General features: G+C 37.1%; 2 protein-coding genes across 4 annotated transcripts in view; both read right to left on the reverse strand.

Moving 5' to 3' along the window:
* LOC131786990 (arf-GAP with GTPase, ANK repeat and PH domain-containing protein 1) overlaps positions 1 to 13021 on the reverse strand; it is a 296718-nt gene that overhangs the window by 122321 nt on the left and 161376 nt on the right. The gene's annotated exons all lie outside the window — the stretch shown is intronic.
* LOC131789190 (adenosine receptor A3-like) lies at positions 2792 to 10053 on the reverse strand. Of its 3 annotated transcripts, XM_066173735.1 has the most exons (3): positions 9954 to 10006; positions 5493 to 5576; positions 2792 to 3893 (listed from the first exon to the last, which is right to left on the reverse strand). In XM_066173735.1, exon 3 carries the CDS (start codon positions 3872 to 3874, stop codon positions 2957 to 2959), a length of 918 nt encoding a protein of 305 aa, XP_066029832.1. In that variant the 5' UTR covers positions 3875 to 3893; positions 5493 to 5576; positions 9954 to 10006; the 3' UTR covers positions 2792 to 2956. The 3 variants fall into 3 exon arrangements, 2 of the variants coding, with proteins under 2 accessions (XP_066029832.1, XP_066029833.1); XM_066173736.1 differs by lacking the exon at positions 5493 to 5576 and having other exon boundaries at positions 9954 to 10014; XR_010719033.1 differs by lacking the exons at positions 2792 to 3893; positions 5493 to 5576 and adding an exon at positions 6688 to 7114 and having other exon boundaries at positions 9954 to 10053.

Here is a 13021-nt window from a genome sequence, read left to right on the forward strand (position 1 = left end):
CCTGGAGCATAAAAATGAGATTAGACATACGAAGATTAGTTACTTAGCTGAGGTTTCTTTCGTTGATATAATTATATATATATATATATATATATATATATATATATATATATATATATATATATATATATATATCTAGCATGACAAATGCCGACTACATAATATATCAGTGAAAAGAAGGAAAGGAAATTCCAAAGCTATAAGGCTCACGAGGAAATATTTGCAGTGGTGTTAGGTTTACGTCGTTAGTGTTCTTGACCAACAGCATGCAGTAACTAAATAAATGTATTTACAAACTTCTAACGAGTCTAGGACCGAGGTGATATCCTTTCGTTAAGAATATCAGGGCCGTTATCACAGAGCTGCGCACTGATATCTCAAATCCTTCTATTTTTACGCTCATAAATGTTAGAAATGGTCTGTAAGAGTTGAGTGCTTCATCAAACTTTCCTGATGGACCGATACAGCCTTTCGTTACCAGTCTTCCTCGGAGTGTCTTGATATCGCGGGGCGGAAGACACTATGTTGATGTTGTTGAATCTGAAGGGTTAAGGAGATGAATTGTTTACTATTACACCGTTGTGAAAGACGACTTTTCCCAGGTAAGTATAAGTATAACTAAGTTGATGTTCGTTCCATAATTTCTATTACTTTTCATATCGAAGAATAGCGAAAACCTCTAAAGGAAGCAACGAAAGTGTTTGTCGCTACCGGTTATTTCTTTTATTCTTGCCTTCCAACAGCTTACGTTTTAAATGAGATATTTACCCCGTCATTACGCTGCCTGTGATTCAGCCCACGGTAACGGGTTTATTTCTGTAAAGTAAATGAATTTCGATGAAAACTTGCAGTATAAAAATTTCACACTACAAGTAAACAAACCAAACGTTATATTTAATGTTTCACTTCGTCGCGCAAATGAAAGTGCTACTGATGCCATATCGCTACGCTGTTTATTCGATTCATTGTTATGAATACCAGCGATGTATTTAGTATCGAGCTATCAACAGACTGGATAACTGATCCACGGCAATGTTAAGGCATTTTACTCTTACTGATCGATAAAGTTGATATAGTTCCGCAATCTTCATTCTGCATGATCAGCTGTTTTTTTTGTATTGTCGATCAAGTATTTCATCATGTGATCTATGTAAGGATAGCAATGGTTCAAACGTTTGATATTTGCCTGATAATGACCTTCCCAAACACTCACAATACATTAACCGAGACATTATGATTACAAATCTTTTATGACAAACCCTACCCCCGCCTCTTAAACAGTTTTGAGATCTGACAAACCTGCTTATGGCCTAACCGGTTCTGCTCTCTCCGAGAATGGACAGGCAGCCAGTGGTACGCTCCAGCAAAGACCGCCCTAGGAAGTGCGTAAATTTTGTGTCTAATGCTGCAGATGAGTAACGACATTCTCTCTGGCACATCTTTGATCGTGAAAACGCGCGTGCAAGAGATCCATCACTCGCTTGCTCGAACCACGGGGCGAATACTCTCTATGTAAACTTTTCTAGCAATTACGAGTTTACTTGTTTGGGCCTGATCTCGATAACTGCTGAGTACCGCGTTTTCGTTGAAAGATACGCATCGCATAAAACACGCGTATCCGTCTTTCCATGCTTTTGATGGGAAAGTTACCCTGAAAACAAGTGACATGTAGAAAAGCTTGTTGAAAGCTTTTGGTGTTTACAGGAGAAGTTATATCACAGAAGAAAGCAATTTAACTGCCTGAGAAACCATTTCAAAATTGAAATTCGAGGCATTTTTTAGCATTAGTAATTAAGAATGGTCCACAAAATTCTCTCTTTTCCTTTAAAAAACTTCTCTGGTCGATTTTACATTCTTATATCTGCACTGAACTAGCCATTTTCTTTTATTAAAAATAAACTTCTCCTGTAAACTTGATTCCTTATTATATTCAGTTCAAGAAATTGCCTAACTTAACTTAGGTTATTAATTAAAGCTGTGGATGTTATTTCCAGTTATGTATTCACAAGATAAATGGGTAGAAGTTTTACGAACAGAAATCTTTCATCTCATAATATGGAATTACATAAAAATTGCGATGTTGAAAGTTCAACTTGGTAATCATGAATTTCTTACTTAAAGACTTTATTTTCTTACTAGGTCATAAGTAAAGCAAACATACTGGACAGGACTTCAAAAGTGAATTCATGAATTAGACAGTCTTATTGTTTTAAAACTAATACAGTTGTAATCTCATATCTTAAGTTAAAAATACTTTTACGAGTAACAAATTTATTGACAGCCTTGCGTTTCACTTTCCCACAGGCGGGATCTTAAAGGAGGTAACTAGAGCATGTTAAGTTGAGTGCAACTGAACCAAATTTTGATGGAAGCGTACACATGTTGTATTCAGTTAACTTGGACGAAGCCCTCTACTTTATCGCACTCAAACTGCAAAATACTCTCGGAGATGAGCTATTTCCTAGATCCTAGAGTTACTGATCATAAGCTGTCGGTTGGTAGCTGAGAATATATAACAGTAAAGGGGAAAAGTGACCAGGCCGACAAAACTTTTGAAAATAGAATAACGCGTTGACATTTATTACTTTAGATCTATCGGTGCATTTTTACTTAATTTAAGAGTAACTCCAGTGGGAAAATAAAGTATTCTCTCCTCATAATGATTCCGATTTTTTTACACTGGCTATTTGAAAACTCCTCAATGATTTTTTCGTTCCATTCAAAGAAAAACCTAACTGAGCGGAAGCTCACTAATCGTTGCACCTGTATCGTTGTTTAGTTTTCTAGAAGCGACAAGATGCATCGCTTTTCATTTTATTCATTTACATGTTTGTACCGTTTCTATCCTTAGTCAACTCTCATATCACCAGGAAATAAATTGGAATGCATGTTGCTCGACTAAGAAGTTAAAGTTATTTAAAAGACAAACTTTATATATAGTTTTCCTGCCATTAATCTACGCTCTCCTAAGGTTACGAAGTGGTAGGTTTGCTGAGGCGATACGAGAAAGGTCTGGGACCCTGTAAACTAGCTGTAATAAACCTTCTCTGAATCCTGGCATCCGAAGAGCGTAAATTATAGGATTTACAAGTGAGTTAGCTAAGAATAGAACTAACACAGCCAAATGAATATGAACATTTATGAAACAAGTGAAGGAAATGACAAGACATGCTCCATATATCATCGCTGGTAGAAAGCAAAGTAACGATACAAGTGAGACGATAAGCGCAGTACCTGTCAGTTTTTTTTCTCTTCTGGATCTAGAATGGAATTGAGGATGACGACTACATCGTACTTTGATAGTAATGAGGATGTAAGATACACAGATAACAAACAGAGAAACTGTATAAAATGGGAGATACAAATAAGTATTAATTACCAGTAGATCAGCAATTTCCCATAAGAAAATTTGTGCAACTTCTCTACAAATAGGTATTAACCAAATGACAATAATTATGGCTCTATAAATCCATTTCCTCACAAAGCGATGCCTGAATGGACAAAATGTGGCGTGTAGCCGTTCTAAGGAAATGGCAATAAGATTTGTAAGGGAGGCGAACGAGAATAAATGTGCAAATGCAAAAGATAAACGATTAGACCAAATATTATCCCGTCTAAACTTCCAAAGCGGACAACGCAATTCTGTGTTTAACGCCATTCTGTGTTTAATCTGTAGCGGCCCAGACACTACGCCCACTAAGAGATCGACTATCGCCAGATGGATTATCAAATATGTACTCCGCCGCTGTAGCTGCCGCTTCTTCTTCACAAAAACCACAATGGTGATGATATTAAGGATGACAATGGCCAGACATTCGATGATGAGGACCACAAGCCATGGAATACACTGCCAAGCTGAGTAAAAAGACTGCATTTCCTCTGAGCTCTGTTAGCTGCTATGAAAATAACAGAAAAACAGTGCAATTAGAGATAAAATGAAATATGAAATCAATATTCTCAATAAAGAAATATATCAAATATTGTTTTTCATGTTTTTTAACGTGTTTTGACCAACTAAGCTTCGACCGTCGACTTAAACTGATTCTCATGTTTCTTTATGCGAGATTCATATCTGGAAATTTAAACATGATCAGCCTCTTCCTTTTTTTTTTTTTCGATGAAAACGAATTGCTTTCTCAGAAGAAAACTTATAGCCTCCAAAAAAAGAAGACAACAAAAACATTTATAAATCTTCCGGAAATACAGTAGAATGACCTGCTCCTCTCCTCAGAGCTGCTATTAGAAATACGATTGTTGTTGATGCCGCCTTAAAAAATTAACTGTAGGTACGGTGAAATATAAATAACAATTTTAACAGCAAAAACATCTCTTATGTTTTATTTGCCACACTCAGAAGTTTAATCATTGTCCTTTCTCGCTTTGGATAAATTTCTTCCTTTGTCAATATCATAAGCAACAAGCGTGAAAAAGGTATCGTCCCCGGGACGAGAAAGATATCTTAAGAATATTTTGAACGTGCCTCACTGATAGCGAAAGTGTTTCTATCCTTTAACGAATGGAGTTTAAGTCAAATGCAGAAAGGGCAGTTTTCAAATGGAAAAGAAAGCAGCATGCTGAGGAAGAGTGCAATGCAGACTAAACTTATCAGTTTTAGAACTCCAATTTAGTTTTTCCGAATGATTGACAGATAATAGCTGAAAGGAAAACGACGTTTTTAGAGCAGCTAAACAGGCATTACAGATAAAAGTATCCGCCTGAACTTCGCGATTTTTAGTGTGTTTAAAGTCCTGTATCGTCGTAAATCCACCTACAAAACAGCTAAATATAGAGAATCAACATAAGCACATCAAACGAGTGGAAATAAATAGTTAAATAATAAGCTTTTGGTTTTTACGGGAAAAATTATGTCATTGAAGCAGATGTAAGGGAGGTAAGCATCGTCATTTATAGGCATCAAAAGAAACGATCTAACATTCTAAAAACTTTTCCACATGCTGTTATACGATAACAAAGATGGCAAGAGGAAATCAAGTCCTCTCTTCAACATGGTAAATGTTGTACTCGGTAATGAAACAGGAAGATCTTTTCATCGTCTCGTCACGAACGTGTAACGAAGGAACAAGCTTTTCGCAAGGTCTCAAAATCCTCAACTGTTTCATAGGCATTAAAAGAAGGAAACAAAACCAAAATTCTAAAATTTTCCACAGGCTTACAGAGGATTTTCCATAACTTCTCTCCACCCATTTTAACTCGCTTTACCTCCTCTCCCCAAAACTAGAGTTTGTAAACGAATTAAATTTTACTAACATACCTCACTAATAACGAAGTACCTCGATCCTCTAAAAATTTGGCCAAAGGCGGTTTTCAGAATGAATAAGAAAACAACAAGCCAAGGAAAAGTGATAGAGAATAAACACACCACTATCAAGACTCGAAATTAGCTTTCAAAATGTCTGACATATGACATCTATAGATGTCGTAAGACGTTTTGACTGCAACTGAACAGGAACAACAAGTAAGCTACACTACACCTGTACGTCGTTAATTCAAAGAAAGTTCCGTATCTATGTGAACCCAAATCGCCGGCAAAACAGCTTCTTCTGGAGAATCAATATCTGAATATCAAATAAATGAAGATGAATAGTTTCTAGAAACCTTGAATGCAGTTTTGAAAGCTTTTGGTGTTTATAGGAGAAGTTATATCACTAAAGAAGGAAATTTAACTGGCTTAGAAAACATTTCAAAATTGAAATACGAGGCATATTTTAAATTTTTTTAATTTCGGTTCACAATATTTTCTTTTTTTCCTTAAAAAACTTCTTGAGTCGATTTTTCATTTGCTGATAATTTTTTCTTTGATTTTAAGTTGAAAAGTTGTGGCAGCGTGATCTAAGGTGTTAAGACACTCATCAGAACAAAGAGTGCGACATTGTGGAGAATCATGTAAATGTCTGAAAATGTGAGAGATCCTATCAAGTGCTCTTGTACGCGTGTGGATAAATGTCGAGGGGTTTCGCCGACATATCAGGCTTTAGAGCCCTCACATAAAAACTTGTAAACCACACACGTACGGAGCCCACGAGGGATAGGGTCTTTCACCCCAAACATATCGCCTATTTTAAAAGATGAAAAAAGCTAACTTTACATCGATGTTGTTACAATAACACTTAGCAAATTGGCGAACCCTTTTTTGCGTGACAAAAGAAAAAGAGCCAATGTAAGGTAATTTAAAATAAAAGTTAGTAGTAGTGTCTGAAACGGAGACCGGGGGATCGCACTCATCACGGTGAGCGTGAGGTACCGATTGACAACCCTTGAACCAGATTGGCTGGAAAAAAATTCTTTTTAAGGATTCAGTGAGTTTCTAGATGTCTTCGTGGAAACCCAACCATGTGTTGTTGATCTTGTAGGCTCTATCAACAAGAGTGCGAATGAGACCCAGTTTGTAGGGATAAGGTATAAAGCTAAAATAATTAGTCAACAGGCCCGTAAAGGTTTTCTTACAGTCAACACTTAATCACCAACTTTATCATGTTAATGTAATAATTTCTTAATTAAAGACTTTATTTTCTTGCAAGGTAGGTCATAAGTAAAGCAAACCTACTGAACAGAACTTCAAGAGTACCGTCATAAATTCGACGGTGTAATTTTTTGAAACTAATACAGTTGTAATCTCATATCTTAAGTTAAAAATATTCTCATGAATAAGACATTTATTGACAGCCTCACGTTCATTATCTCACAGGCGGGATCATAAAGGAAGTAAGTAGGGTATGTTAATTTGACTGCAGCTGAACCGAATTTTGTATGGAAGCATACACCTGATTTGCGTTAATTTGGACCAAGTCCGTTACTCTATCGTGGTCAAACTGCAAAATACTATCAGAGATGAGCTATATCATTGATCATAGAGTTTAATTTTTTAAAAGCTGTTGCTTAGTACCTAAGAATATATAATATTAAACGGGAAAAATGATCCAGCCGACAAAACTTTAGAAAATAAAATAACATGGCGACGTTTATTTATTTTGATCTACCGCTGCATTTGTATTTAATTTAACTCCATCTCCGGTCGATAAAGGTAGTCTTCTCTCCTCCTGATGATTCCGATTTTTGATACTTGCCATTTGAAAACTCGACGTTCTGCCTTTCCCTGTAGCAATAAAACCCACCAATATTTATAATTTGGTTATCGACTACATTCAAAGTGGTGGTTCTTATACCTCTTATACCAGCTGCAGTTATGTGTTTATTTTTGAGACCCTATCGAGTGTTCCCCATTCTATCTAATTTCCCTCTTAGTTATCTGTGCGGTTGCTGGTTAGGGTATCTCAGTCATCATCCTCGATTATTTTTTTTTCACTCAGAGAGAAAGTAAACTGAATGGAAGCTCACTAATCGTTGCACTTGTATCGCTATTTAGTTTTCTAAAAGCGACAAAATGCATTGCTTTTCATTCTAGTCGTTTCGATGTTTCTACCGTTTCTATCGTTAGTCAATTGCAACTCTTATATGAGTCTACTCGTCTACGTTCAGCCAGAACTCGATTCGGAGACTGGAGCGTATCGCCTAACCATATTGCAGATCCCAGATCATATAAAATCCAAAGACAGTACGCGATATTCAAAGCGTAGTGCTTGAAGGTGTTTTTGGCTCCTACAGTCTTTGTTTCGTTTGAGACGATTTTGTCCCGGAGTTTTTGTGTTCATTTACATAATTTACATAGACGAATCCAAACTTTTGAAGGCTGTATTTTAAACGTACGAAAATATATACATAATGAGGCAATTCAAGTGAGGAATTATGATTATATTGCAGCCTTACTTTCTCTAGAATGGGCTGGGGAGTGGGGGAGCGTGATAAATAGAGAATAATACATGGGCGCACGTAGATATGGAATTTCTCTTCGAGTTGAGCACGAGAAGAGAAATTCCACATCTACAAGCAACCATGTTTTATTTTGTTTATCATATAAACACAATAGCCCTTTACTAGGAAGAAAAGCCGACTTCATTAATGAATGAAAATAGGTGAATCAACAATCCTCGAATAACAATCGTAGAGTGCCTTGGCGCTGACTCTTAAGATGGAAAAATGCGTTGAATCATGATTACAAAAACAACAATGGTCGTAATTTTCAATTTACAAAATTCTCATTCATTGACTTTCTCCTTTCCGACAGAAGAGGTCTTCCAGGTAAACGGCCAAAATCGGCCAGTGGCAAATCTTCCAGTTGTCGATTTTCATTCTCAGCCGAGAGAAATGCTGACACCAAAGCCACTGAATACGCAACTTTCGGTTTTTCTATTAGTATATTGGTTTTCTTCCCCTTCTAGGAAAGTTTGAACCTCATTGTCTGTCAGCGATACGGATTTTTTAGTGTTTTAGCCACCATAATTCAAGAAAGCTCTGACAAACAACTTGTAATGAGAATCGTGAAGGCTTTGCCGTTCATTCATCAACCTGACCGAGTGGCGCCAAAGGCGAGTGACGTATAAGCAGATGATTGGCTATATCAACATACATGAAAAAATACGATGTTTCTTCACGTGTGTTGTTACGGCTTTTCTCGGGGCCGGAATCCCCGTATAACACCGCAGTTTATGTGATAAAAGGAGTTATTTAAGCCGGAAATGCAGAACTTTGGAGTACTCTTTCAATGCACGATCGCTCACCCTGGCCGGTTTCGATGAACTTGTGGAAACTTAGTAAAAAGTTCTTCATTGCTTTTGTAAAGTATATTTCTTAACAATACACACGTGTATATAACAACACAACCGTGTTTAGACCGTCTTTAGACTGTAAACATAGACTCTCATCTAAACACTTCTATTGATCACGCACTTCAATTTTTGAAAACTGCAGGAGTCTTACATCCGCTGTTTGCCAATCAATCCGAAACGTAGACATCATAAACCCAGTTGCCCATAAAACGAAACCTATGGACGGAATGCCGGTTTCTTGAAGCCTTTCTTGTGAAATATACAGTAAGATTTTAATCTCGGCAAGATAATTTGCTCTTTTTAAAAACATTGATCTTCTTTGCACTGAAATAGCTGATCTAATACACTGAACTATAAGACTCGTATATTGATGGCTTTGTTAGAAAATCCTCATTTAAACAAATCAGCCATTTTGAAACTTAAGACTCCCAATTTGTATTTGGTTGCGATGGCTAAATGTTCTGCCTCGTTTAATGATTCAGTTTCCCTCTTGTTTTCTACCAAACGCAATAAAACGCAACGATAAAGTGGTCGAAAAAATCTCTTGACATCAAGAGATGAAAAACGGTCGCAAATTACAAACTTAAAAAATATCGTTTTACTGCGGTAGTTAGTTGTTCGTAATAAAACAATTTGATAAGAGGTCGTCTACCCATGCAGGATAACTCGAATTGCATCGGCATGAAACCTGTTTTTAAAAAAATCGTAATATAAAAACCGCCGTCAATATTATACCGAAAGCAAACTTAAATATTTACCGGCTTGGAACCTTAATAGCGAGTCTATAATAATTTTACTAGTAGTTTCGCCATTCGTCTTTTTCTTTATTTTATCCTCTCATGCTTTTGCGAAGCTAGACCCCGATGTTCTAGATCCCTAATGTAACTTTGAGAGGCCTACCCCAACGCAAATGCAAATGCAAACGCAAGCGTCAACGCAAGAAATAAAATAGAGAATAACACATGATAATACATGGGCGCGCTTAGATATGGAATTTCTCTTCGAGTGTTTAACTCGACAGCTCACGAGTGAGGGTAGCGAACGAGTGGGATGTCGAGTTGAACAAGTGACGAGAAATTTTTCATATAAACACAATAACCCTTTACTGACAAGAAAAGTCGACTCTATTAATGAATGAAAATAAAAAGATCGACAATCTCCGAATACAAATTGTAAAGTGCATTGGCGCACTCAAGATGAAAACATGCGTTGAATCACAACAAAAACAATGGGCCTAATTTTCACTATACAAAATGAATTGGTCCTTACCGGTGGAAGAAATCATTCAGGTAAACGGCCATAATCGGCTATGGCAAATCTTCCAGTTGCCGATTTTCTTTCGCAGCCGCGAGAAATGCCATTACTGAAGCCACTAAATACGTAACTTTCGGTTTTTCATTTCGTATTTTGTTATTTTTCCTTTCTAAGAAAGTTTCAACGTCACTGTCTGTAAGCGTCGATACGGATATTTCAGTTTTCCAGCAGCCATAATTGGAAAATATTCCGACAAACGACCTTGGATTGAGAATGGTGAAGGCTTTACCGTTCTTTCATCAACCTGACCGAGCGGCGCGAAAGGCGTGTAACGTGTCAGCAGCTGATTAGCGATATCAAACACACTTTCATCAGGGCTGGAAATCTTTTTATAACACAGTAGTTTGTATGATGAAACATTTTCATTTTCTGAAGTTTGTATTTGCGTTCGCTTCCCACACGTGTGAATCGGCAAAAGCTCAATCATTGTCGGCCATCTTGGAAAAATACTTCTTGCGCTGGCGTATCTCTCTTTCCTAGCGTTTGCGTTGAACGTGTGAATTCGCTTGCATTTCCATTTGCGTTTGCGTTTGCATTTGCATCGCACGTGTGAACCAGTCTTCAGATCCTTAGATAGAACGACATACTTATAATTATAAAGCTGAATGCGTTTTCAATCTGACAATTGGCAATGTTTCTTTTATGTTGAGCCGTTCTGTTTTCATTTCACGACGTTCTACCTTCTCCATAGAGAATTATAATTAAAAATAAAAGGTCTGCGTTTTGGACTCTTTTGCAAACAAAAAAATGGCCCCTAGCGAGAGTTTACGTGTTCATAAACAGACACGCCTGCTGTGAGTACCCTCTGGTCAATATATAGCGGATATTACACAGTGAAGAGAAGACATGAATTGTATGTTCGAGTGGCCAGAACAGTATCAAACGAGTGAGCGCAGCAAACGAGTGAGGTATTAATCATAAGAACATAGGGGGTAACTTTCTGAAGAAACTGTGGTGCTGCGTCGGTGGGAGAGTATAACAGGGTAATTAAGTGTTATCAACTGAGTTGAAAACGTAAATTGGCCACCGTAAAGAGATTAAGGGCTGGCGTTTCGAGCGTTAGTCCTTTGTCATAGCGATTGAAGGAATTATGGGTTTTGTGCGGGTTCATATGCAGAAAATGGAGCCACACTATTGGTGAGAATATGGCGACGAGAAAACAAGAATAAATTAGTTGAATGAAAAGCGCCAGCGCTTGTTGATACCATGAGGATTAAGAATGCCGATTTGGAAGATAAATTTTTGTTCTAGAGTTTTGTGGCTTTCCGAAATGCCTAGATGTAGGGAAAGACCGCAAACTGCCGTGTGCTGTTTAGAATGATTAGGGAGACTGAAGTGTATTGCGACTGGTTTGGATGCGTCCTTGTCATTTCTTTTTACGTCGCGAAGGTGTTCTCGGAATCGGTCACCTAATGTATAACTTTTTGTAATGAGTGCAAGTTATGCAGTAAATGACATTGGCTGAGGTGCACATAAGAGATCTTAATGGATCTCTTGGGTCCCGAAATTTTACCTACGTTATGAATGAAAGGACAAGTTTTGCATCGTGAGCGAGCGCATTTGAAAGTTCCAGGTTGGTCATTGGTTTGAAATGAACTTCAGACCGAAAAGTTGCCAATGTTTTTGTCACATTTGAATGAAATTAGTGGAGGTTGTGACAAGATATTAACAATCTCTGAATCGTTTTGGAGTAATTTAAAGCTTATAAGATCACTCATCACTGATCATTACAAACCTTTGAAGGCCTTTCAGCACGGACAGATGAAAAATTTACCTGCGTTTAGTCGCAACTTTCGATAAATTCCTTGAAAATCTTGGTTTTCTCGTTCCCTTGTTGTTCGGGAAATACATCTACATCTTCCCCGCTTACCACAACGAATCTTGTTGTCAATTAATATTCCAAACAACAAACAAATCAAGTTCATTCAGCAAAGTTCAAACAGGCTCAAGTTTCTTTCTTCTTTCTTTTCAGACAAACCAGTATTTTAAGTCAAATGCAGAAAGGACGGTTTTCAAATCGAAAAGAAGTAGCATGCTGTGGAAGAATGTAATGCAGACTAAACTTATCACTATTGGAACTTCAATTTGGTTTTTCGGAATGATTGACAGATAATAGCTGAAAGGAGAAGGGCATTTTTAGTGCAGCTAAACAAGAATTACAGATAAAAGCATCCGCCTAAACTCTGCGATTCTTCGTGTGATTAAAGTCCTGCATCGTCGTAAATTCACCCACAAAACAAAGGAATATAGAGAATCAGCATAAGCTTTTTGTTTTTACGGGAGAAATTATATCATTGAAGCAGGAGTAAGGGAGGTAATCAGAAAGTGTTAATTTGAGAGCAGCTAAACCGAAATTTTGGATAGAAGCATACACCTGTATTGCCTTAATTTGAACGAATTTCAAACTGCAAAATTATACTCTCGGAGATGAGCTATTTCCTAGATCGCAGAGTTGAACTTTTTAAAAGCTGTCGGTTAGTAACTAAGAATATATGACTTTAAAGGGAAAAAATGATCCAGTCGACAAAACTTTACAAAATAAAATTACACGGTGACATTTAACTCTTTTGATCTGCCGGTGCATTTGTATTTAACTTAACTCTAACTCCAGTGAAAAAGGGTAGTATTTTCTCCTTGTGATGATTCCAATTTTTTGATACTTGCCGTTTGAAAACTCGACGTTCTGCCTTTCCCCGCAGCAATAAAAACACCAAATATTTATCATTTGGTTATGGCTACACAAAGTGGTGTTTCTAATGCCTCTGATGGCAAGAAGCAGCAGTTATGATTTTATTTTTTAGACCCCATCATGTGTTCCTCATTCTATCTAATTTCTCTCTGAGTTATCTGTGCAGTTGCTGGTTAGGTTAATTCAGTCATCTTCCTAGATTATTTTTCGTTCCACTCAAAAGAGAAGGAAAACTAACCGGAAGCTCACGATTCGTTGCACTTGTATCGTTGTTTAGTTTTCTAGAAGCGAAAAAATGCATTTCTTGTCATTTTAATCATTTAGATATTTGTAC

Source organism: Pocillopora verrucosa, chromosome 10, assembly GCF_036669915.1.
Source record: "Pocillopora verrucosa isolate sample1 chromosome 10, ASM3666991v2, whole genome shotgun sequence".
Lineage (NCBI taxonomy): Eukaryota > Metazoa > Cnidaria > Anthozoa > Scleractinia > Pocilloporidae > Pocillopora > Pocillopora verrucosa.

Coding starts and splice junctions, on each gene's coding strand:
- LOC131789190 (XM_066173736.1), bottom strand. CDS start 3,874: ATGCAGTCTTTTTACTCAGCTTGGCAGTGTATTCCATGGCTTGTGGTC.